A 26,836-nucleotide genomic window follows, 5' to 3' on the forward strand; every position below is an offset into this window, starting at 1 on the left:
TTCATTATATATTTCATTCAGAGCTCTTCTCTTTCCGTAGATGGAAGGAGAGCGTTAGATTCTGGAGCTTTGCGCCGCAGGGGTTGGCTGAGGCATGCTCTCAGGACCCGATAGGGCTCACCAAGTTCGTTCACTCGCCCGGGACGTTTCAAACAAATACAGGGTGTTTCAAAAAGGACTTTACAACTTTAAAAATTCATATAAATTAATTCATAGTACCTACAAAGGTGATTATAGTGTCAATTTTCAGGGACATGCATCACGTTTCGTCTCGCGTAGTTCGATAGGGCCGAATCGCACCGTAAGGAGCGCTGGCGGCAGTTGCGTTGAAGATGGCTGCGTTCACTGGACCCGAGCGTGCCGGCTGTGTGTTTTGGTTTGACGAATCGAAGTCGGCGACAACAGTTCAGCGTAATTTCCGTACCAAGTACGCTAAAGATCCTCCTAGTAGGCCTACAGTTTATGAATAGCATAGATGTTTTGTAGAAACAGGATCCTCGTTAAGACATGGGACATCATCAGGTCATCCAAGCACATCTGATGACGACTTTGAGCGAGTGAGACAACATTTTGTCAACAGACCTACGAAATCGACCCGGCGTGCTTCTCGCGAACTGCAAATCCCACATACGACTGTTTGGCGTGTGTTGAGAAACCGTTTGCATTTGAAACCGTACAGATTACAATCGTACAAGCAATAAAATTGCTCGCAAGAACTTATGTGCGGATACGTTAAATCGATTACATGAGGATGAACATTTCTTGGACAAAATCATCTTTTCTGACGAGTCGACTTTTCACTTAAGTGGCAGGGTTAACATACATAACTGTAGGATTTGGAGCAGTGAAAATCCACATCAGACACTGCAACATGTTCGTGATAGCCCTAACCTGAGACTTTTTTTGTGCATTGAGCAAGAACAAAGTGTATGGCCACTTTCTTTTCCGTGAGAGAACGATCAATGGGACTGGGTACCTGGATATGTTACAACTGTTTTTGATACCACAGATCGATGAGGATGACCAAGAACAAAATGTTTACGTCATGCAAGATGGTGCACCACCACACTACCTGGCTGACGTCTGTGATTTTCTCAGTGACCGCTTTAAAGGTCAATGGATTGGCCGCGATGTGTAGATTGCATGGCCCCCGCGTTCCCCAGACCTGACACCATTCGATTTTTTAATGGGAATTCATCAAGGATATCCTGTGCCGGATTCTCTGCCTGAACTTAGAGCAAGAATTTACGCCGCCACTGAGCAGGTTACATCTGCAATGCTACAGCGAGTATGAGGAGAATCCGATGTGATGTGTGCAGGATAACCAACTCGAGCCACATACATCTTTAGTTTAAGGTAAAAAAAAACTTTGTGTTTCCCTACAAAATAATACTAAACTCAGCTCTATATCTTCGTACAATATATTTATACGAATTTTTATAGTTGTAAAGGCCTTTTTGAAACACCCTGTATAGTGATATTCATACTGTTTCGTGTACGACAAAATCGCTGATCTGGCCTGCGCTTAAAACCCAACACTAGGAAAGCAACCACCGATCGCCAGATACGCACAGCTCTGTGTGCGGATGCTACTGAGACACGAGTCAGAACTGCTAAATGGCGCAGCCATTTTCTCCCACTTGTTTCAGAAGTCGCTCCTAGCTTGGCACCTACGTGGTCAGAGGAACGGACCAGATCATTTCCAGTGATAGCAGCCTGTGGTTCCCACGAATCGCCTGTCTCAGCGTTTGCGTCGTACGTGAAACGCATTGTATTTCACATAGCTCAAGAGAAAAAGTCTTAATCACATTTTACGTACTGGAATTATAGGTCATATTTCATATTAAAGTTATTAAATGAAATAAACTGCTGAAACAAATTACTGTAGGATAGCTATCATGAGATAATATCGCCGAACGTATATGAGAGCAGCAGACCCGTTGCAACCGTATTTGTTGTAGGACAGCTTTTCTCAGACGGCCAACGCAATAAGCCTCATTTCACCTTTTGCCAGCATTGTAGGATAAACAGGTTTTTACTAACAAAAATGTAATTCTCTGTCTTTCTTTATGGCCGCGCGGGATTAGCCGAGCGGTCTCAGGCGCTGCAGTCATGGACTGTGCAAGCTGGTCCCAGCGGAGATTCGAGTCCTCCCTCGGGCATGTGTGTGTGTGTTTGTCCTTAGGATAATTTAGGTTAAGTAATTTGTAAGCTTAGGGACTGATGACCTTAGCAGTTAAGTCCCATAAGATTTCACACACATTTGAACTTTCTTTTTTTCTTTATGATTCAATGAAGGTTACGTTTAGCAGTTGTTCGTCGTTTCCATAGCAGTAGCGTAAGTCTCGACCCAGTATATTTTATTATGCTTATCACCATAGTAAATTCTGCTGCGATAGGCTTCTGAGAATGCTCACTAATGAGGTCGCTTTCGGAAATGTCAGCGTCCCAATTTGCGGCGGTCGGCATCAAAAGAAATTCCGCCCGGGCGGACCCTCACTGATCCGGAATCTTTTCAGTTTCTTCCTACGACTGTAGTGATCCACGCTTTTTCACCATTTTGGTTAAATTCTCGTGCGAAACAAAGAAACTATTGATTATGTGTGTCATCATTTTAGCATATTCGAAAGCCTGTTAGTGACTCTTGATGAGCATTTGGCGAACTGTTACAGTATTCAAATGTAGGCTATGCAACATTTTGTGAGTGATCTATTTCATAGACGAGTTGATTAAGCCAACATATTCCTTCTGCTTGCGTTACTCTCTTGTGAAATAGTGTGAACTTTCATTTTAAAAATGGAAGATGGCTGTAATACATTAAATCTATGCTAATTCATGATACGTTTTTATATTTAATGAGTGGTGCAACATTAAATTTTTCTATGTTTGGATCTAGTTAATAGTCCTCGTGTCAGCCTCAAATCCTATCACAATGTGATCGCATATTCCTGTATTTTCATCAGTAACAATTCGGTACTGAATGTGCTGAAGCAGACAATGTACTTCAAATATCGTCGCGATAGTTTTCTGATCGGATAAGCTATAACGACCTATTGAAATGTGTGACAGGGACGAAGTACCTGAAATACTGGCAGTCCAGTTGATGTCGCACAATGCCACATTCTAGTATCAGATGTTGTCCAACGCATATGAGAGTTCATGTATCCCCGCGAGACTTCACTGAATCCTGGAATGTAATTTCATTGAAGAGTTCACAGATGGCAGTGTAGTAAACTCATTTCGAGTATTACTGATCAATTAAAAAAAAATGTAAAATTACTGCCTTGAGCTGCTGGTAAAATTCTTTAATTACACAATCAGTTTCGGGCGATTGGCCATCACCAGATTCATAAAAGGATTCACAGCTTCATGTTAGGCGAAATCTAAAATTATTGTGGTCAAATGATAACGCCATGAATTAGACATTGTCAGGAATTAGACACTGCCAACATATCTTAAAATAAATTATATGGTCAGTCTATAGAAATGACGCTAGGTAATGTACTCATTCATGAATGATTACACTAACTACCACCGTTTTTATAGACTGACGACGTAATTTACACTGAAGCGCCAAAGACACTGGTGTAGGCATACGTATTCAAATACAGAGATATGTAAGCAGGCAGAATAAGGTGCTGCAGTCGGCAACGCTTATATAAGACAACAAGTGAAACTTCGTGGCAGATTAAAACTGTGTGCCAGACCGAGACTCGAACTCGGGATCTTTACCTTTCGCGGGCAAGTGCTCTACCAACTGAGCTACCCAAGCACGACTCAAGCCCCGTCTTGACAGCTTTACTTCTGCAGTACCTCGCCTCCTATCTTCCAAATTTCATAGAAGCTCTCCTGTGAGGACGGGGTGTGAGTCGTGCTTGGGTAGCTGAGTTGGTAGAGCACTTGCCTGCAAAAGACAAAGGTCCCGAGTTCGAGTCTCGGTCCGGCACACAGTTTTAGTCTGCGAGGTAGTTTCATACCAGCGCACATTCCGCTGCAGAGTGAAAGTCTCATTCTGAAGACAAGTGTCTGGCGCAGTTGTTTGATCGGTTACTACCGCTACAATGGCAGGTTATCAAGATTCAAGTGAGTGTGAAGGTGGTGTTGTAGTCGGCGCACGAGCAATGGGACACAGCATTTTCGAGGTAGCGATGCAGTCGGGATTTTACCGTACGACCATTTCACGAGTGTATTGTAGATATCAGGAATCCGATATAACATCAAATTTCCAACATCGCTGCAAGAACGGTACCAACGACGACTGAAGAGAATCGTTCGACGTGACGGAAGTGCAACCCTTCCGCGAACTGCTGCAGATTTCACTGCTTGGCCATCAACAAATGTCAGCGTGCGAACCATTCAACTTAAAATCATCGATGTGGGCCGTCTGAGCCGAAGGCCCACTCGCGTACCTTTGATGACTGCACGACACAAAACTTTATGCCTCTCCTGGTCCCGTCGACAGATATGTTGGACTGTTGATGACTGGAAACATGTTGCCTGGTCGGACGAATCTCGTCTCAAATTGTATCGAGCGGATTGACGTGTACGGGCATGAAGACAACCTCATGAATCCATGGACTGTGCATGTCAGCAGGGGACTGTTGAAGCTGGTGGAGGCTCTGTAAGGGTTCGGGCGTGTGCAGTAGGAGTCATATGGGACCCATGAAAAGTAAGTAATCATGCTGTCTGATCATCTGCATCTATTTGTCCATTGTGCACTTGAGCAATTCCAGCAGGATAATGGACACCCCACACGTCCAGAACTGCTACATAGTGGCTCCAGGAACACCCTTCTGAGTTTAAACACATCCTATGGCCACTCTTACTGATTTATGAAACCAGACATGAACATTATTGAACATATCTGGGATTCCTTGAAACGTGCTGTTCAGAAGAGATCTCCACCCCGTCGTACTCTTACGGATTTATGAACAGCCGTGCAGGATTCATAGCGTCAATTCCCTTGAGGACTACTTCAGACTTTAGTCGAGTCCATACCACATCGTGTTGCGGCACTTTTGCGTGCTCGCGGGGGCCGTACACGATATTGTGCAGGTGTACCAGTTTCTTTGGCTCTTCAGTGTATATTACGGTATAATAACAGTGTCTAATTCTTGATTTTATTAGTTGACGATAATGATGATAAATTTCGCCTAATGTCAAGCTGTGAATACTTTAATCAACATGATGTTGGTCACTCGCCCGAAACTGTTTCTATAATTATTTTCCCAGCAGCTAAAGGCGGTAATGTGACATTTTTGAAATATATAAGAGCTGTGGGACACTACCTCCTGAAAATATATCGCAAATATTGAATTTTCTACAAATACCTGATCACTTTTATCTGACAAACCTTAATATCACTAAGTCTTACTCATTATGTACGAATGGGATCCGACGACTAGATGGTCAATGTGAAGCAACATTTTAGAAAGGGGCCTAAAAGGGAAATTATGAATTGTTTCGTCGTTGATGATTGTTACTGTAAACTGACTTAGTGCTAAGCCTGCGTGTTCAGGATATCTCGTCCTGGTTTTACATTGTTTTTTGAACGTACAAATAAATTCCACAAATGGCACGGACAGTTTTAATACCATAGTTCTTTTATTGTTTGTGATAATGTTGCTCTTAGCTGTATGATTGCTCACTTCGGCATTTCTGGCATTCTAAAGTCCACTCTCAACTTTGCTGCACTCGTTACAAGAGTTAAGTTTGTAAAATGTTTCGTGTTGTATTTTCGTCTAAAGTGAAACTTGTTGCAGCTACAGCGATTACAATCACAGGAACGTAGTGGGAAGGGACGAAGTTACACGAGGGCAATTTGGAAATTAGGGTGCAACTGGTCGGAAATTGAAACCAGAGTGAAAATCAAAACAGTTTTATTTACAACAGTTGGTTACGTCTTGCAGCTAGTTATGCACATAGTCGTAATGTTATACCAACTCTATACCCTCGTCATAGAATGCAGCTGCCTGTGCTTTCCGCCACTTCTCTACGCTGGTGTGCAATTCACTGTCTTTGCCAAAATGTTGTCTACACAGCCAGCGGTTCATGTGAGCCGAGAGAAACGTCAGAGAGAGCCAAGTCCGGGTTGTGTGGTGGGTGTTCAAACACATCCTATCGAAAACGCTGCAAGGGCGTCCTCATTTCCTCTGCTGTTTGAGGCCGAGAATTGTCACGAAGAAAGACATGCATGACAAACACGATATGTAAGGTTGCATGAAAGCAGGCGAAACCTTGCAGCACGCACCCATACTTGGAAGGAGACACTATTGTTCTGGGAATCTTTACGCGCTCACTGTGTGCTCAGAACTGAAAAGAGCGACGCGACGCGATCGACAGGCATACTGGAGACACTGCCCAACACAACTGTGCAAAGCTTTATCAGATTTTCACTGTCGTTTGCATTTCGCGGCCTATCTGAACTTACCTCGTAGATAATGCGGATGAGGCTTGCGAAGACATCATATTCGTATTTAGTGTTCGGAGGAATACCTTTAATACTCAGAAGTAAACCTAACAAGATAAGAACTTGGCCGGAGTTGAAATTTGGGGTCCGCACCATGTTACGAAAAGGCCAGTTGCATTACAACTGTGCTGTAATGCTCACAGAAGTAAAGAGCACTTGTAAATCTGAATGTGATTCAGGCAACTACATCTTGGGACTTAAGATGAACACGCGCCCTCTGAAACCAGAGAAGAAAACCTGCACCCTTTTCTTCCCAAGATTACAGACCCGGAAAAGACAGTAGATGTGTGGAAATGTTTTCAAGGGAACAAAAGAGACAAGAAGTAGCTGAATGTTAATGTGGCTTCTGTAATATTTCAGTAAGTCTATGGATTAGTCGTTAGGGTGGAACATATCTGGCGTTGGTGTATTTAACTTGAATCGTAATTCACTTAATTTTTTTTTTTTAGTGTTTAATGTGTTTCATCAGTAGGTAGGGGAGAACAAAGAGTTTAAAGTTATTATTAACATATTTTTGCTCACAAAAGACTACAGCATGTGGTTTCGGCTTCAGTGACCATATGCATCCTGTGAAGAAAATCGTCCACGAAGCTGGCAATAAACTGATATTATCATTTCCTGACAGGCTATTAGTGGATCGTTCTAAAGCTCATCTCGAGACTTCGTAGAAGATATGGTCACTTTGCTTTTATCGACCAGGTCTTCTCTCTCCATGGACCTTTATTTGACTCTTCGAAGTACAGTATAAGGGCAAGCTCGGTTTTTCCCCACCACATTTTATTCGCTTGCCAAAACTGTGTGTCATATACAATTCACTTATTGACAAGGTGGGAACAACAGTTCCATCCAGAAATATTTGCGGAACGTAGTTGTTGGTGGATGTTCGCCGTGGTGCGGAGTCTTTTCTCGTCGCTGTTGCTGCCCCAGTGTATTTCCGTCGCACAGGCAGACTGTTGTCGCTAGCGCCGAACACTGGCCATTGATGTAAAGGAACATTGGGTTTAACGTCCCGTCGACATCGAGGTCATTACAGAGGAAGCACAAGCTCGGATTGTGTTAGGGATGGGGAAGGAAATTGGCCATGCCCTTTCAACCGTCGTTCTCCCGAATGCGAGTCCTGTGCTAACCACTGCGCAACCTCCCTCGGTGCCGTTGACGTAAAACCAGCATTCGATCCATATTCAGTGAAACTGGTCTGTAATAGGTTAAGATTTTTTTAAAAAAGATTAAAAGTGCATAATAAAACATTTTTTGATACTGACATTTTCTCTACACAAACTAATAAAATTTTGAAACGTTTTATGGCTTATTACTGCTCAGCAACAGATAATCTCTTAATTGAGTTTCTTCTTACTCCGCCGCGGAGAGAGTTGTTATGGAAGCAACCCTTAGACTGTGGCTGAGTCCCCATCGCGCATGATCCTTACGGCAGCGACACAGAGGAGGCTGAAGTATATTCGTCAGTTCTTCACTTATTACCTGTTCTCGACATTTTTAAAGTAGGCCTTCGCAGGATGATTGGCGCGTATCTTCGAGCGTTTGCCAGTTCCGGTTTTTAAGCATTGCCGCAACCCTCATACAAACCTTCAACCATTCGTGCTGCCCTTCTTTGACCGTATACAAAGTAGAGCAGATCAGGGAACCAGAGGCAGCCGCTTTAATACGAAATCATCGAAGCAGCAGTTGGTGCCCATATTACCTTAAGAGATGTTCCAGAACAGCTCTGGAAGGCGAGGTGTTCAGAGGAAATTATTCACCAGGAATTCAGTTGGGAAAATATTTTTGAATGGAAGTACTATTACTGGCGTGTGAGTAAGTGAAGTATATTATGTCCGAACTGGCGAACAGTGCCCATGCTGAATCATGTGGATGCGGTGATAGCGAAGCATCAATACAGTTAGTGTGGACAGAGCTATCCGCTGACGAGCACAGTTTCTCTCAAGATGTCAACCAGTTCTTATGAAACCCCTTGTACTCGTACCACAGTGTTTATGCTGGCGACATCAGTCTCCTAGTGTTTCGAGAGACGATCACGCGTTACCTGCACTGCGTAGTTATCCGTCTACAAGCAACTTTAGTGGTGATCGCCATTGGGTCTGCCCAGTGCCTTCGCTGTTGTCCAGAAGGGCTCTCGGATATCAATTAATCCCACACATCCCTCAAATACTACCGTAGTGGAAACTATTAGCATGCAGAAAGAATAAATGACCTATTGTTTGAAAATTTTCTTTATGCCATGGATGTCAAACTCGCAGCCTGCTGACCGCATTCGTCTTTCTTGTCCCATTATCTTCTAAACGTACCAAAATGAACCTACATTTCTATGCAAATTACAGTGCGTTGTAGCCCACTAGATTTTATACCACGTTAGCCTCAGAGTTTAACACGTCTGTTCTACACACTGACAAAAGCCTACAGTGTTGCTCTCCAAAGCAGAGGCACTCAAGTTTATTGCCTCATTGGTGATCAGCTCTATTTCAATCATGAGGCAAGTGGATATTTTATTTTCACATCTATATCTACATAGATACTCTGAAAATCACACTTAAGTACCTGGCAGAGGGTTCGTCGAACAACCTTTACAATAATTCTCTATTATTTTATTCTCGAACAGTGCACGGAAAAAAATGAACAACTGTATCTTTCCTTGAGAGCTCTGATTTCCTTTATTTTATTATGATGAGAGTTTCTCCCTATGTATGTTGGCATCAGTAACATATTTTCGCATTCGGATGAGAAATTTGGTGATTGAAATTTCTTGAGAACATTCCGCCGCAACGAGGAACGCCTTTGTTTTAATGTTGTCCATCCCAAATCCTGTATCATATCAGTGACACCCTCTCCCCTATTTCTCGATGTTCTCTGTTAATCCCATGTCGTAAGGATTCCACACCGCGCAGCAATACTGCAGAAGAGGACGAGCAAGCGTAGTGTAGGCAGTATCTTTAGTAGAACTGTTCGATTTTCTAAGTTTTCTGCCAATACAACGCAGTCCTTGGTTTGCCTGCCCCACAACATTTTCTGTGTGTTCTTTCGAATTTAAATTGTTCGTAATTGTAATTCCTTGGTATTTAGTTGAACGTTCGGCCCTTAAATTAGACTGATTTATCGTGTAAACGAAGTTTAGCGGATTCATTTTAGCATTCATTTGGATGACCTCTCACTTTTCATTATTTAGGGCCAATTGCCTCACCTTTACTACATCGTCGGTCCCTTATCTTAGTCCTTAATTCTTTTGCTGATATTACTGGTGCTCATTTATATCTTTGAAATATATCCTCGTTCCATATGTTGTAATGGCCTATTCTTATATCTGTAGTATTGTTTGTATGTAATTACATGAACAGAGTGGGTTAATTAGGGTAATTCAGCGATTGTGGTCTTTACGTACGTCACTAAAGAATATAAGTAATTTTTAGGTTTCGTGTAACCCTAAAAGGTAAAACAAACAAGCATGTTACTTACAGGACAATATGTGTGCTCAGCAGAGAATATAAGAGCACGAGATATCGTAGTGCTTCCTCTGTGGAATATTTGAGAGACTCTCGTGTGTGCGCAATTCGTGAAAAAGTCGATCGTATATTTTACGTACATAACAAATAAATTTAATGGACTATATATGTAGTAAACTTTTTTCGAGCTTATATTTCGAGTCTTACGGAAATGATTTGGAAGCAGATAATAGCCTGTGGAATTACTTACCATTTTACGATTTGCTTACGAAGGCATAACAAGAGAAAGAAATATTCTGTAAAATTAAGTACCATGTGTAGTTCTCGTCGCAGTTGTCAGCAGAATGAACATTTCGCAGTATTTTCAAGTATTTTCTAGGTTGTCGACTAAACTTAGTAGACGTACAATCCAGTATTCCGATAGCCTCCTGTAGCGTGTCACACGTGGCTACTGACTGCCGCTCGTAAAAATAAGGGGCACAGTAAGTTGTAGACCTGCTATTGAATTATCAATGCCTCGTGTAGCTGCCTGTTATGTCTTATCAATGTGTGTTTGGCGATTATTACGATTACAGCATCCTAATTACCATGTAAAGTTTTTAAAAGTCAACAAAATTATTGATTGCTACTGTAAACGTCCTTCTCATTCGTAGGGCATATATATTTCGCACGATTTTGATTGAATTAGCTTTTATTATAATTTTTTATTCGTCGATATATTTATCGCATGCATGACTGCCTTATGTGTGTATTGAGACTGCATTTATGTCAACAGAGGAAATAAAATTTCTTGTAACGTGTATGTTTATTATATTTATGGCATCTAGAGTAACGTAGTTTACTAGTTAGAGATACTTTAAACGTCCTCTTATTGCAGCCATTGCATACACATATCGTAGTATTCATTTTAAACCGTATCATTGAAGGTTACTTTGGTGCATAAACAGAACTGTCATTACTCTGTCTGGATTAACTGCAACTGTCTCGTATTGTGGACCTTCTTCCTATATTGTTCACCTCCTCCTTGTCTGTTCACAATTGACTTCGTTCTTTCAGCTTGAAAAGCATATCGTCCGAGAATAGTACTAAGGCAATAGCTGCTCGTGCCTGGCTGTAATGTTGGTGGTTTGGTTGCAGGTGCTGTCGCTGGGCGCCGACGTGCTGCCCGAGTACAAGCTGCAGTCGCCCCGCATCCACAAGTGGACAATACTCCATTACAGCCCCTTTAAGGCGGTGTGGGACTGGATCATATTACTCCTCGTTATGTATACCGCCATCTTCACGCCGTACGTCGCTGCTTTCTTGCTTAACGAAGCCGATTTCAACACGAGAAAAAGCAAGAAATACGGTGAAGATCCTATCGTCGTGATCGACCTGATCGGTAAGTGAATAAGTCTCGAATTTCATATGTAAAAAGTGTTCGTACTGTATCTGCACGGATCCTACACAGCACTGCGCAGTCGCTCACCAGTTGAGACGCACGTTCTGTCTCACCTACTTGCTTTGTCCATCCATACAGATAGATTTGTATTACATTTTCCAACATAGAATCTGTTTCTTACAGGTGTATCACATGAACAGAATCTTGCAGGCACAAGACATTAAAATGTGGCCCAAAAATAAACGAAAATATAAAAGAAACGGTACCTTTTTTAAGGAATACATGAACAGCTTACATGTTTTTACCTTGTCAGAATATATGTCCAATAACAAATAAATTTGCGTGAGTTAACTGACGGTGTGTCTATAGATGCTCTCGATTCCAGTCAGCTCGCAATACTATAAATTGGGTAGAATATATTGCTTTCTTTTAATTTTAAAATGCTGACACAAAAGTGAAGAATAAAAATGTTATTTAAGTACAAAACATAATTTTATGGTAATTGAACTTCCTTCATCTACACTTCCTCTCTCCTTTAATCACAGAAAAGTGAGAACTGAACTTCATTTAGCATTATATTTCTGAAATTGAATTCAGCGTGCAATATTCAGTGTACAGCCCAAAATGTATTCAGTGTGTTGACACTGAAGATGTATGGTTAAATCAAATCCGATAGTGGTATAAACGAAAATCAGTGTGAACAATGAGTGTGGTCCAAAACAGCTCATTAAATGTTAAGAACTTTGACTACAGAGGCACGTACAAACACTAATCAAATAAACAGTGTCCGCAGCTCGTGGTCTGGCGGTCGCGTTTTCGCTTCCCGAGCACGGGGTCCCGGGTTCGATTCCCGGCAGGGTCAGGGATTTTCACCTGCCTCGAGATGACTGGGTGTTTGTGTTGTTCTCATCGTTTCATCATCATTAATGAAAGTGGCGAGACTAGACTGAGCAAAGGTTGGGCGCAGTTGAGAGCCCCACAAACCAAACATCATCATCAAATAAGCAGTGTGTAGATATGCACAGACGTAAAACAACTTTAAAATATACACTTGTGGTGTACGTTGTATCTTTACCACCATAATGTGATTTGTGATTCCATTTATTTAAACAAAGTCATATCTATCTGTGTCCGCCCCGATAGCTGAGTGGTCCGCGTGACAGATTGCCGTCCAGGGGGCCCGGGTTCGATTCCCGGCTGGACCGGGAATTTTCTCCGCTTAGGGACTGGGTGTTGTGTTGTCTTCATCATCATTTCATCCCCATCCGACGAATGTGGAATCGAATGTAATAAGACATGCACCAAGGCGGCCGGACCTGCCCCGTAAGGGGCCTCCCGGCCAATGATGCCAAACGCTCATTTCCATTTCCATATCTATCTGTGCACTGAATAATTAGTGGGCTGCTGAGGTACTCGTGCAAATGTCAATAAGTTAACTGCAATAAATCTAAGAAAACTGCAACGGAACTTAAACAATCATTTACAGTTTTCATTTCACTGGCCTCTATTGCTGCCATCCCGTCTCAGGCATGGCTATGGGTTTCCAATGTACCGTTAGTGTGTGACTTATACAACCGAAGGATCAACTGACGGAGAGGCGTATACATGTGTGCTCGAGGCAGACTAATCAGCAATATCCTTCAATTATATGAACACCGAGTTTGTAAAATACGTCTGATTTAAGGATTGTGTGTTCGCATCTGGCTTTAGGGATTATACTAAAAGGCCTGAGTTCAAATGAAGCAATTATTGTATCAGTCGTAAATATACTCTCTCACAAATCCATTTGTTGTTGACAACTGAGCAGGTATGTTTCAAATATGCGGTTATGTAGTCGCACTTATAACTCTGAACCGAGCGAGGTAATGCAGTGGTTGGCACACGGGACTCGCATTCGGGAGGACGACCGTTCAAACCTGCGTCTGGCTATTCAGAGACGTTAAACACTCATCTCCATCTCTTATTATTCAGTTTCGAAATATTCAACTGGAAGACAGTTTTATGCTCGCAGCTGCTATTCTCTGCGTCTTTTGTAGAAAGGTATTCATAATGGAGCTGGTGCATTCAGTTTTCGTTCTCTGCACCAGTATATGAGTTTCGTGTACAACTGCACCTTCTGAGGGACTGTGCTCTTCCAGACCATACTGTCATAAGAGTAACACTTGCCGTTACGCTTTCTACATCACATTTCTATTAATAATGAAACAAAGAAATGAAATCAGTATTTCAATATAAATGTCACAAAGCAGCAAAGATAAAGTATCTTTACAAGAAACAGATTATCATTTAAGATAATGAAATCGTGATAATCGAATATTCATCCGCAGTTGTCTGTTAATGCGTTATATTTGGAAGATTTGAATCCACTACAGAATCAGTAGCATTTCCTGATATAAGCACAGTAGACTGCCCGTCTGATCTACGGGTCTGAGCTTTGCAAATGTTTTATTAGTAGAATTGGTGAGTCACTCATGACGTTACGGTCTCATCAGGTCACACCCATGCTGTAATGACGTACATCACTGAGTGTGTGGATGCTCTACGGCGACGGTTAGTTAATTTGTGCCGCTACTTGGATGAATAATAGTCATCGAGAAGTTGTTGAACAGCGTAGACGCCCATTTTTCTTCAGATTTTGTTGGATTTTCGAGCCGTTGTTAGGAATCGAAACGGGTTGCCTGCTGGACCTTCAGCGAAACATAGCTGCACATACCTCTGCAACTACTTAGTGTGCTGGAGGAGATTGAGGTGACAGAAAATACTATACTCTGCCCTCCTTACAAGGCATAATGCTGTTCAATTCGTTGCTCTCACAAGCTGCAGCCGATAAGACGAGAGTTCCTAGGGCTACGGGATCTAATTGCTCGTGCCTGGTCTATTAGACAGAAATTTCCTGAAGGTGAGAACATGTTTTCAGCGAGGTCTTCAAATTTTCGCTGGTTAATTCCTTTAATTCATTTTAGGTTATCGATCTGTGCCCATAACGTCATTCTACAGGCGTCCGTCAGAGATTCAGTAACTATACACACAGATTTGTGTTGACAGAGCCTCGTACATTCCACGAACAATTTTACAAACAGATCCCACGGTAGAGTGGTGTCCACGGGAGTCAACGAATAGAGCGTTCTCTGAAGACATTTGTTTGTCTAGTTCGGCACGGAATCCACGGTTTTGAAGTGTCGCATTTTGTTGCACTAGTTCCTACTTGAAGCAGGTAGTCGGATGTGATAATGATACAGCTTGCGTTTTAGGGAACCTAGCAGAGAGGTGCAGGGTGCGCTTGTAGTGGCGTTGGCACTCTGTCCATTGCTGCCCACTTCACGTCGTAACCGCAAACGTTTCACCTCTCCCCCTAGCTCTCAGCTCCCTGCATTTTGTGTCATCAGCTGGACGGCATAAACTGGTACTGCCCCTGCGCAACTTTGTTCTGTAGTTTGTTGCACTCTATTTATACACTCGACCTACAATCTACTGGTTTGTGTAACCCGAAACATGAACAACTCGGGTACATACTGTTACCAGCTGAGAATGTGTATACTGCCATTTCCTGTTCCTCGGGTTCGCCTGTACACTAAGCTAGCTCGACTAATCTCCAAATTAGGACTCTCCATCCCGGTTTATGGTTGGTAGTTAGAATCAGGTGGTGCAATAAGTCTGCTGTGACTCTGGCCAGAGTCTGTCCACACTGCTGTAGCACGTTGCAGTAACTAGTGAGGAGGACAGTTGAAATAAATGTGGCAGGTTGTCATTAAATAACAGTACGCAATACTAGTTATATTGAAGTTCTGTCATTGTTTAGCTTATTTAATCCTAGAGCTTATTTAATCCTAGATTTACGATTTCAGTTAGTACCCATTCGCGGTTATCTCCAATCTAGTATTCGTGACATACCACTGAAGATACTATAATTTACATTGATTTAGTAACAGTATAACATCCCCCCCCCCCGCCCATTAGTGTTTTAGGGTTAATTCCAAAGTCTATTTATGTAGTTACAAGTGTTCAGTTGTGGAGCGAATGTTAATTTTCACTAATTTCAGTGGCATGGTAACGTAGCACTGATTTAAGAAATAATGTTAATGTTTCTCTCAGGGTAGACTTTAACGTCCCAGCTGTAACGAAAAACGTTAAATATTTCGTTGCTGTACCACAAAAATGTTAATCCGTAATACGGGGCTGTAAAATTATTCATTCGAGAATTTCATGTGGAAGTGCCTTTCTCTCACGAATATCTTTTAATACGAGACAGAGGTTTAGACTGGACGAAATACGAAGTCCACGCGTGGCCAGCTTGCATGCCAGTATTCCAAGTTCTGTGACCCACGACAGCGACAACAATTGTTGCCCTCCTTGTTCTGTGCCCCGAAAATTATACATACTCCTCCTCACGAATCATTGGAAGACTGATGATTTCTGTTCACAAACTGCCTGTTTTACGAAACTTAATACAACCGAAGTTCCATAGAAACACTAAAACAATAATAATATTCGCGCTAAGTGTGCTAATTGCAACGGCACCAGACACTTAACAACTAACATATTTGCTTATAGCATAACATTTTGTTTTAGTCGTCTTGTTGTATCTAAATAATTTAACAAAAACAATCTCTATCAATAGCACAGAAACAGGAGGTATTTACTCCATAGGATTTTCCTCCCTTTTACAGCTGGTGCCAATTGAATCACCGTGTCTTGTATCGTTCATTCATTAATCATGCTGATTACAGTTTGCGATTTCTGGGATCACTAACCACAATAAATTCTTGTAAATGCATGCATATGAACATAGTAACTTCTCCCTGAATTTATCCTATGCTGATGCATTTCTATGTGCACTGGTTTTTTCTTGATTAAATTAGCGTTAGGATTGATTGATTCATTCATTTTATTTGCCCCTTGCAGTGTCGTATCATGCTTGTACATAATGCATCCCGAAAAGAACAGTGACAACTAAAAAATGAACTACTTAAGGAATTTATTCTTTAAAACTTACAGTGAAATAGTATAAGCTTTCTTTAAATTTGGAGTTAGTGTTTTTGGCAGTAAATTCCAGTATACTTTCGTGCACGTTGGGGCACTTCACACGTATTTTTCAGTGAAACTGAAGATGTCGTTTTCCGACTGTCACTTTCGTTAACGGGGTGACGTATGAATTGTTTGGCAAATTGATTAAGTAACGATGGTGGTTTGTGAATTGTTGATTAAATATATATAGTAATTATTGAAACCAGGTGGTATAGTTTTTAGCTACGTTCTGATACAAAACCGTCATTTGATTTTACCAAAATTGATAAGAAATTTCGTATTAACATAAATCTACAATAGCTGATAACTATCAATAGGATAGATTGAGCAATTATTTCATGAATTTAAACTCGGTTGTCCTTTTCGAAAGTGTTTATACATTTTGAATATTTGAGTTGGTTCAATCTCCGTATCGTCCGTCTTAAGATAGGAAATGCTTCTTACTTCGTAATAGGTGAGCGAGCTTTCTGACAGCTGTGATTCATCATGCGACCACCGGGAAATGCGCCACACCCACCCTTGTCCGACTGCAAAATGGTTCAAATGGCTCTGAGCACTATGGGACTTATCATCTGAGGTCATCAGTCCCCTAGAACTTAGAACTACTTAAACCTAACTAACCTAAGGACATCACACAACACCCAGCCATCACGAGGCAGAGAAAATCCCTGACCCCGCCGGGAATCGAACCCGGGAACCCGGGCGTGGGAAGCGAGAACGCTACCGCACGACCACGAGATGCGGGCTCACACGTAATAGATCACGCCGGTATTTACTAGCAGCCATTTCGCCCAGGGGCCGTCTGTGAATTGAATGGAATGGAATGGAAAGAAAAGAAATGTAAATATATGGTGCAATAAAATATATTTTCTGCTTTGCAGTTCAGCGTAACAAATGTAAAATTGCTATTTTTGTTAGTCTTTTAGTCTTAAGTCCAAAGACTGGTTTACTGCAGATTTTTACGCTAGTCTCTACTGTCCAAAATCTCTTCATATTTGCACAGCTATTTCTTCTTACATCCATTTAAAACACTTCCCTGCAGGCAAGCAGTGGTCTCCCTTCTGCAACTTATACTCCGCTCCTTCCTATCACTAATTACCAAATTGGCCGTTCCTTCTTGTCATCCTATCTAGTGATTCCGTCTTTTGGATAATCTTTGCCGTAAATCATTTTTCTTCCTAAGCAGATTCAATACCTCCTTATCAGTTACCCGATTCACCCATCTAATATTCGGCATTCAGCTGCAATATGTCAAATGCTTCTATACTATTTTCTGTACAGTTACCTTCAGAATAGGCTGCCTAACACTTCAATCTATATACTATGTTCACATATTTTTTCCTGTTCTTGCTGTTGCTAGTCTACATTTTAGATTCTCTCTAGTTCGGCCATCGTCAGTTATTTTGCTGGCAAACAGAAAACTCATCTAATAATACTTTTAGTGTCTCATTTCCTTGTGTAATTTCTTCAGCATCGCCCGATTTAATTCGACCACACGAAACGTGATACTGATGCTACAACATATCTTAGAAGGTAGGTCAAAGAAAGGAAAACTTACGTCATCGTGGTCTACATCATCTTCCATTCAAGGATTAGGCTGTTGCCTGTTCCGAAGACTCAAATGAATTATTCCCATCTTTTTTGATGATGATGAGTTGGGTTGAGGGGGCACTCGACATCACGGTCATCAGCGCCCTGACGAAAAGTCAACATGAAGTCTCATGGGTGGGGACGAAGGCTGTCCCCACATGCAGAGCAGTTTATAACGTACTAAAGTCTGCCGCCCTTCCTCACTAGTTTAGGGATGGGGCCTAATAGTTCACAAAATTTCACCACTCTGTTAACACTGGTATCGGTATCCGCGAGGACGGTGGGCAGATCTTCAGCGAGACCAAGAGCTACCCCGCGCGGGATTAGCCGAGCGGTCTCAGGCGCTGCAGTCGTGGACTATGCGGCTGGTCCCGGCGGAGGTTCGAGTCCTCCCTCGGGCATGGGTGTGTGTGTTTGTCCTTAGGATAATTTAGGTTAAGTAGTTTGTTAGCTTAGGGACTGATGACCTTAGCAGTTAAGTCCCATAAGATTTCACACCCACCCATCCACCAAGGGCTGCCCTAATATCAGTATACAGGACTCACGTAGCCACGATATGCTGAACTGAAAGCGGCACGCCACAGACTTCACAGAAAGGTGGATCTTCCCCCCCCCCCCCTACCCCCCAGGAGGAGGAAGCCATGTGTGAAAGGGCTATGCCCGATGTGCAGTCTGGAAAGGAAAACCTCCTTCCAGCGGCGAGGCTGACACCAAGTCCGCCAAGCTTTTGTGGTCGGTTTGAGCGACCGCAGTTTGTTGTCCGACACCTGCAACCATTCAGTCTCCCACTGACACATGATGCATCTGTCAGAAAACGAGATAATAGCGGCCGGCCGCGGTGGCCGTGCGGTTCTAGGTGCTTCAGTCCGGAACCCCACGACTGCTATGGTCGCAGGTTCGAATACTGCCTCGGGCATGGATGTGTGTGATGTCCTTAGGTTAGTTAGGTTTAAGTAGTTCTAAGTTCTATGGGACTGATGATCTCAGATGTTAAGTCCCATAGTGCTCAGAGCCATTTGAACCATTTTTGAGATAATGGCGTGCAACGGGATGGGACATTGATGAACAACACCATCCCAACATGCTTCCTGGGCAGCTTTATCAGCCATGTCGTTACCCTGTATCCCAACATGGCCAGGTACCCAGCAAAAGATCACCTCCTCGCCACGGCGTTGGAGCCGCTGTAAGCAGTCATGGATGAGCTGAATCAGCGGGTCTACCAGATACATTTGGTGAAGCACTTACAGTGAACTAAGAGAGTCGGAACAGACAAGAAGTACGGTGATGTCTGTGAACCCTCTCCAGTGCCTTTAGAATGTCTTGTAACTCCGCATCATAATTTGTAAATTGTTCTGGAAGACGCACTCTAAAAGCCACAGAACAACCGAGAGCATTCCCCTGCTGGGCTCCATGTGTATAAATAACGATAAAACTATGGTACATACTTAAAATAGACGAAAACAAAGTTGTAAAACCCATATCTGGAGTACAATTTTTTGGGTACTGCGTCAAGCTTAATATCATTTTGGGCCTCCGAAGACACCAAGGCTGCAGTGCGTTTCATCCCTGGGTGTGTATTTTCATGCCCGAGAGATACAGATCCCTGAGACAGTGTGTAGCACGTATACCAAATGGCTGGGTCGCTTGGGGCCGATTCCTAAACAGTCGTTCGAAGGTGTGTTGGATCACTGAACTAAATGCCAATGACTGGGGTGATGCTGATATTTTTAGCGCCTGTCGAGCCAAAAGGATACGTCGTCGAATCCAGAGTGCTGGTTCACCAGCCTCTGTACACAGACTCTGAACTGGGCTGATCCGAAAGGCTCCAGTCGATATCCGAATGCCCGCATGGTGGACAGCATCTGACATCCGGAGGTGGGAAGGGCGGGCCGATCCATAGGCAACCCGCCATAGTCTAAGCATGATCGAACAAATGCTGTATAAAACTGTAGGAGGCGGGACCTGTCAGCTCCCAATGTTTTGCCGCCAAGGCCTTTCAAAATGTTCAACAACCGGAAACCCTTTGTTCGCAGGTCTTCCAAGTGTGGGAGCCATGTTAATTTCGAGTCATATTGAGAGGTGGCATGAGCCCCCTCTCATATTTCTATCTTACTGTGAGTAATTCGATTTTCCTCTCCAATTGCATGCGGTGAAAAGTTGCTATTCCTTCACACGCGGACTTCCCACGCAGCGTCTCTCGTCACCCGGGTGGTCCGGTGACAGGCGAGTTCTGCTGAGCTTGAAAGGGTTAAGCCGACGGGTGTGAGGGAGTCGAGTGGATGCTTTCCAGACGCCGACATTGTCATAAGAGTGGGAGCGACACGCCCAGAGGGGCCAGAAGGGGCGGCTGGGCTAGAGATTCCTTTATTTCGCAGAAACTTAGTGAAAACACTTTCTGGCAGGCTACCAGCGAGGCGTGGGAATGACTTGTGTTCCCAGGCGGTCTTGGCGGGCAAATTCCCGTGTTTTCTGCAAAATCGTAACTGTGATTGGCTTGCTCAGGGCATAGCTCCGTGACGTAGCAAAATCGACGCAGAAATTGGCGCCAAGAATCTCCATTGGTGGAATGGTAGTGCTTCGGCAATAGAGTGGAATTTTCCGCCAGTTTTCGAGTTGCTGATTGGAACGTTTAACCACGACCACTGTTGTGGGGGCGGGAATGTTCTGTGTTCGGTTTGTACGGGTGCTCTTGAGAGTCGGCTCTCGCCTTTCGGTCGGGGTAGGTTACAAGACTGAGCTCTCGCTGTTCTGGACAGTCTGCCTTCCGTTGGCTGTCTAATATACTTTCATTTAATTGTGACTGTTTGACGAAGTTGCTGAAGTTTCGACTTCAACGTAACTTTCTGGGTACAGTTGGCAATTGAGCGTTCTGCGTACAAGCGGCCTATGTTGTCCGTTGTGAGCAGTTTTGGCTAAAGTTGACTGTATCGGCGTTACTGTGTGACTTCGCTTGTTAAAATCCATCGCTGTACCGTCAGTGATTGTGTGGCGAGCCTTCTTCGTCTCCCTCAGAGGCGCATTTGTATCGATAGGAAGTCTTTAGTCTGGAACAACCAGACCAGGACAATTTGTTTCGGGCTATACTCGCGACATTATCATCACTAAGACGGGACGTCGAAGCAACCAGCCATCGCTTCCGGTACGCCAGATCGTGTTCTTGCAGTTAAGAAGATAGCTGTAATGTATGGCCGCAGCACCGGCATATTAGGGAATTTGCTCTGTGATAATCAGAGCTCAGCAGAGCGTGCCTGTTCCCGTCTTTTCTTACGTGGTTCTGTCTTGGATGTTCATTGCCTAAGTTCTCACTACTGTAGCAGCAATTAATGTTGGGTTGGCTGGGTGTTTCTCTTAAGATTTGAGTTGCAAGGAATTGGCTCCACATATCACTTGGTCATAAATGTCACAATCTAGTTTATGGACAACCTCACCTTCACAGCATTTATTTGAGTATCCAATTTTGATGTATTGTAAATGTTTCATGTGTTTTGTTTACTATTTTGAGTTTAGCCATAATAAATCAAATTGTTATTTTGGACAGAACTTTCATTCTGTTAATCGGTAGAGCAACCCTTTCATTTCTCACTACGTTAATGAAACTTTCATTTATCTAATTAATTTATATCAAATTAAATTATTGCAGGTGCCCAACTTTTTTCTACTCCACTTGCAGGGTCGATTACAGTCAGTTCGCGCTGCTTCTTAATCCATGTGCAACAGCAAAAGTCGGAGTTAGAAAAGGGGGGGGGGGCTTAGAGCATTATTTCCATATGAAGATTCTAGAAGAATTTAGTGTTAAATACACTGCTACCCCGGGTCCTCACAATATAATAAACCTAAAAAGCGCCCTGTGTCTTGAAAAAGTAAAATTCGGTCCCCTATTGTAAGCTCTGGTTGTTTACTCCGACGAGCACGACTAAAATTGACACACACAGTCTTCTCAGGTAAGGACCGAAAACCAGTTGTCTGGGCCCAGGTTTCCAGCCTCCTAATGGTCAGCTGTAGCTGCCTCACCATCGTCTTAAGATCAGAGGAAGATTAGAAGATTGCAAAGTCATCCACAAACAAAGGGCATTTGACAGGGCTCCTGACTGCAGAGGAAATGCCATTGATAGCGATGGCAAACAATGTGACACTGAGGACACTGCCCTGGGGCACACCATTCTCTTGGACATAGCAATCAGACATGGCATCGCCAATTCGATAACGCCTGTCGTCGAGAAAGGATTGGATCAGAAGCGGCAGGCGTCCATGTAGTTCCCATTCATGAAGTTGGCGAAGGATGTTGTATCTCCAGGTAGTGTCATACGCTTTTTCGAGGTCAAAAAACACACAAACTAAATGGTTTCGGCGTAAGGAGGACTCCTGTATCGCCGTCTCCAGTGGAATTAAATTGTCAAGAGTGGAACGGTAGCGCCTGAAACCACACTGGGAGCGGCTCAGGTAACCTCGGGTCTCGAACAGCCAGACGAGGCGGCGGTTGACCATGCGTTCAAGAGTATTACCCATTCAAGTAGTAGGACGACACTCCAGTAACTGTTAGGGGCGCTACGGTCCTTACCTGGTTTCCAGAATGGAATTAAGATTGCCTCCTTCCAAGTCGCGGGATACTATCCATCAACCCAAATGTGATTGAAACAAGAGAGGAGAAGACCTTCCGCTTCAGGGCACAGATGACGAAGCAGGGTATAATGGATCTCATCAGGTCCTGGAGCAGTGTCACTGACTGCAGATAAAGCTGATTCCAGTTCCCACATGGAGAATGGAAGGTTGTAGACTTCATTATAAGAGAGAAAATTGAGGTTCCTCATTTCTGCAGTCCGACGGAATACCTGAACATCAGGAGCGTGTCTGGATGACTTAGTAACAGTAAAATAGTGTTCAGCTAAAATGTGAGCCACCTCTTCTGGCGTGTCCACCAAGACCCCATTATTTGACAAAGTCGTAAGGGGATGTGGAACGCCTTGCCTTAAATCCGTCTTGTTGATTCCCAAACGTGCGCAGCGGAAGGTGACCGATTAATGGAAGTCGTGAATTCCCTCCAGGAAGTCCTCTTCCGTTCTTTGATCACTCGCCTTGCATGTTCTCTCGTAGACCTGAAGACATGAAGATTGTCTGTAGTTGGACACCGTTTGAAGTTCCGAAGAGCTGTCTGTCTGGGCCTGATTGCCAATCGAAAGTCGTCATTCCACCACGGTACACGCCGTCGTCCGAGGTGGTTACTAGACCTGGGGATGGACTCTGCGGCAGCCCTTTGGCTCTCATGAGTGATATGGGCCACAGCCTCTTGTGCACAATCATTTCGTTCAAAAATAGCCTGTCGACTGTACTGTAACCAATTTGCCCTTTGTATCATCCACCTGCGTGGTCTCCTGCTGGTCACTGTCCTAGGCGGCAGACGAATCCACACTGGGAAGTGGTCACTAGAATTTAAATCGGGAGCCACTTCCCACTGAACTGAATCTGCAATAGCTGAGGAACAAAAGTAAAGATCAATAGCTGAAAAATACCCTGTAGCTGTGGAAAAGTGAGTCATCTGACCTGCGTTCAGAAGGCAGATATCCTCAGAATGGACGAGTTGCTCGATCAGCCGATCCCTGGAGCAAGTAGTAGCCGAGCCCCACAGCACATTGTGGGCATTGAAGTCCCCCACGAGAAGGAATGGGCGCGGGAGTGCCTGGAAGAGGTCTCCCAGTGCGTCCGCATCCAAAGCGTCATGGAGGGGGGGCTCAGGTACAAAGAACACACTGTGATAGTAAACGGTGAGGGGGAACTTTCACAGCCATTGCTTGGATGGTCGTGGTAAGAGGGACAGGAGAGGAGTGGTATCTGTCATCAAGAAAAGTAGCCCCTCCACCTTTAGCCCTGCCGACAGTAGTATCTTCTTTCCTGTATATGTGGTAGCCCCGCAATGTAGGTGTGTCTGTGGCTGTAAGATGCGCTTCTTGTAAGCAGATGCAGAAAGGTTTATCCTGGACCAGCAGCTGCAACTCTTCCAAATGTGAGCGATATCCATTCAAATTCCACTGCAACACAGAAGTTCCTATGGAAGCCATTGGTTAGCGATGGTGGTTCTTCCCTTTCTCCCTCGGAGGCGGTGATTTACCGGGGAGGTCAGGGGGAACGTTAGCCGGTTCCACGTTCTCTAGTTCCTCCGATTGGAAGTCCATATCTTCATGAGCATAGTCGCCATCAGAAAGGTAGGGCGCTCGTCGATCCTAAGGCTTACCTACCGCTTTCTTGGACAGAACTACTTTTAGAAGGACGTTTTTCTTTACTGACAGGAGGAGGAGGCTGCCTGGGTAGCTGGGATGACTTAGGTGGCGTCTGAAGTTGGGGAGTGGTATGTGGCTTAGGTGGTAAGTCTACTGCTGACGGCTTTCGAGCGACATCAGTTGCAAGTGGAGCGTTTCCCTCACAGGTACAGTGACAAGTGCATGTGCTCGTACTTGAATCTGTGGTCTGAGTTTGTGTGAAGGCATCACACTTAGCTATTGGTGTTTTAAGGGCTGATGCAAAAGGAGTTGCAAAAACCGGTGGTTGCATGGCTTTGTAAGCCTTTTTTAGCTTCACCATAGGGTATGCGTCTCTGTACTTTCAACTCTTGAATTTTCTTTTCCTCGTTGTAAACCCCACACTTTCTGCTAAACAATGGGTGTTCCCCAGAGCAGTTAACACATTTCGGAGGAAGTGTACAAGAAGTCCCTGACTCGTGAGCGGAGCCTTCACAATTGCCACACGTAGCATTACCATTACATCCCATAGTGGTATGGCCAAATCTTTGACATTTATAGCATCGCATGGGATAGCAACAAACGGGCGAACCTTAAGGCGGATATAGCCGGTAAGGATATGTTCCGGTAATTCGAGAGTACTAAACGTCAGAATAAACGTTGCCGATTTTTCCAATTTGCCATTGACTCTCCTCATATAATTCTGTATCTCCGTGACGCCCACATTCTTCCACTCTTCACACAACTCCGCGGGGTCCATCTCTATTATATCGGAGCAAGTAACCATGCCCTTACTATAGTTAAGGCTGTTATGCAATTCAGCCTCAATTGGGTAGTCGCTTAAGGCCTTACATCCCAGAAGCTTAGATATTTGGGTGGATTTATCAGTTTCAACCAAAAGCCTTCCATTACGTAGTCGTTTGACACATTTCAGAGACCCAGCAATACCTTCTAATGCCTTGTTAATATAGAAAGGGGCTATCTTCTCAAAGCTTCCCCCGTTTCCCTTGATTGCAATGAAAGTGTTATGGCACACTAATGCCCTGTTACTATTACTCGGAGACTTCTTTCCGGGAGGACTGACCAACCGAGCTCTCTTTGAGGAGTGGGTGTAGGTGTTGCCTGACGGTACTCCCATCCCGTCAGTAGTAGTAGTTTCATGAGACAGTTCCATAAGGATCCCACGAGACGCTAGGGAAACAACCATCGACCCAGGCAGAGCCCTGCATGCCTGAGCAAGCATGATTCAACTGGGGTGCGGCAGGTGCCCCAGAGGTTGCTCGCTAAAGACTGTTTCACCTCAACAGCCATTCACCTCCTCAGCACGTAGCACACCTTGAGGTTTTTTTATTTATTTATTTTTTTTATATAGAGGTGGGTACGTTGATCGCAGTCCAGGCGGTGAAGCCAAGACCCCCGTTCTCCGAAACACACAACATTCCACCGCTGCGCCGCACAGTGCTCGTTGAAGTATGACCAGAGATTACGGTGACACAGGGCTGGTGCGCTTACCAGTCCCCAGCTCAGGAACCCCGGGGTCGCCAAGCCCGTGCTCAGCAAACGAATGCTGAGCCCCTGATGGGATCATTTTCGAGGTCTTCAGATATCTCTTTTCCCATCCGGCTTGCAGTTCAAGATTTTGTTGGGAATTCTGTGACGTGACATGCCATTCTCATGAGGTGTTTTCTCCAATCTTTACAATATTTTTGAAGTTTTTCCTTCATGTTGAAATATTTGATTCTGCTCTAATATCTTCATTTCTGACCAGGTCTCTTCTTGTGCAATCCTTCGTCTTCCTTAGGCAAACTTAAGTTTATAGCATACATAGCTTTAGGAAAGCGTTTGACATTTTCGGCTGGACTACAGTCTTTGTAATAGTGAAGGTAGCTGGGGAAAAATATAGGTAATCAGGAAATGAAACGCTAAAAGTAGTAAATGACGTTTGCCACTGCGGAACCAAAATAACTGGTCATTGTCGAAGTAAAGAGCGTACAAAATGCAGACTGGCGTAAGCAACGAAAACACTTCTGAGAAGAAAAATGTTACAAATAGATAATAATTTTTGGTTTAGGAAGTCTCTTCTGAAAATATTTGTCTACAGTGTAGCCTTGCGTGGAAGTGAAACGTGTACGATAAACACGAAGGGAATAGGAGCGTTTGAGGTATAGTGGTAAAGATCAACGCCAAAGGTTAGATGGGTAGATCGAATAACTGATTGAAAGGTACTGAAACGAATTGGAAAAAAAGAAATTTATGGTACAACCTGACTAAAAGATGGGATCTTTTGTCAGGACATATCCTGAGACATCTAGACGTTCTCAATTTGGCAGTAGGGGCAAGAGTGTGAGTGTGAGTGTGAGTGTGAGTGTGGGTGTGTGGGGGGGGGGGAGGGGGGGGATAAAAATTGTAGAGGAAAGCCAATGATGAATACAGTAAGCATCTGGGTCGAAGTAAGTATAGAGATGAAGAGATTTGCACAGGATGGATTCTCGTGGAGAGCTGCACCAAATTAGTTCTCGGAACCAAGACGACGACGACAACAACAATAACAACAACAACAACAACAAACACCACCACCACATACCTACCTACCTACCTGTCCTGTTAAGGGATCTAATATTGCACACTCCGGCCCACATAACGCAAGTTTTGTTTATCCTTATAACATCATTCTCTGTAGTAGTCTCCA

General features: G+C 43.7%; 1 protein-coding gene across 1 annotated transcript in view; it reads left to right on the plus strand.

Moving 5' to 3' along the window:
* The window catches only part of LOC126248621 (potassium voltage-gated channel subfamily H member 2), a 963,280-nt gene that overhangs the window by 402,484 nt on the left and 533,960 nt on the right, over positions 1 to 26,836 (plus strand). The window contains exon 2 of the mRNA XM_049949786.1: positions 11,059 to 11,302. Coding sequence (XP_049805743.1) covers positions 11,185 to 11,302 — 118 coding nt within the window. The 5' untranslated portion in view covers positions 11,059 to 11,184. The remainder of the gene's footprint in view (positions 1 to 11,058; positions 11,303 to 26,836) is intronic.

This window comes from Schistocerca nitens, chromosome 3 (genome assembly GCF_023898315.1).
Source record: "Schistocerca nitens isolate TAMUIC-IGC-003100 chromosome 3, iqSchNite1.1, whole genome shotgun sequence".
Taxonomy (NCBI): Eukaryota; Metazoa; Arthropoda; class Insecta; order Orthoptera; family Acrididae; genus Schistocerca; species Schistocerca nitens.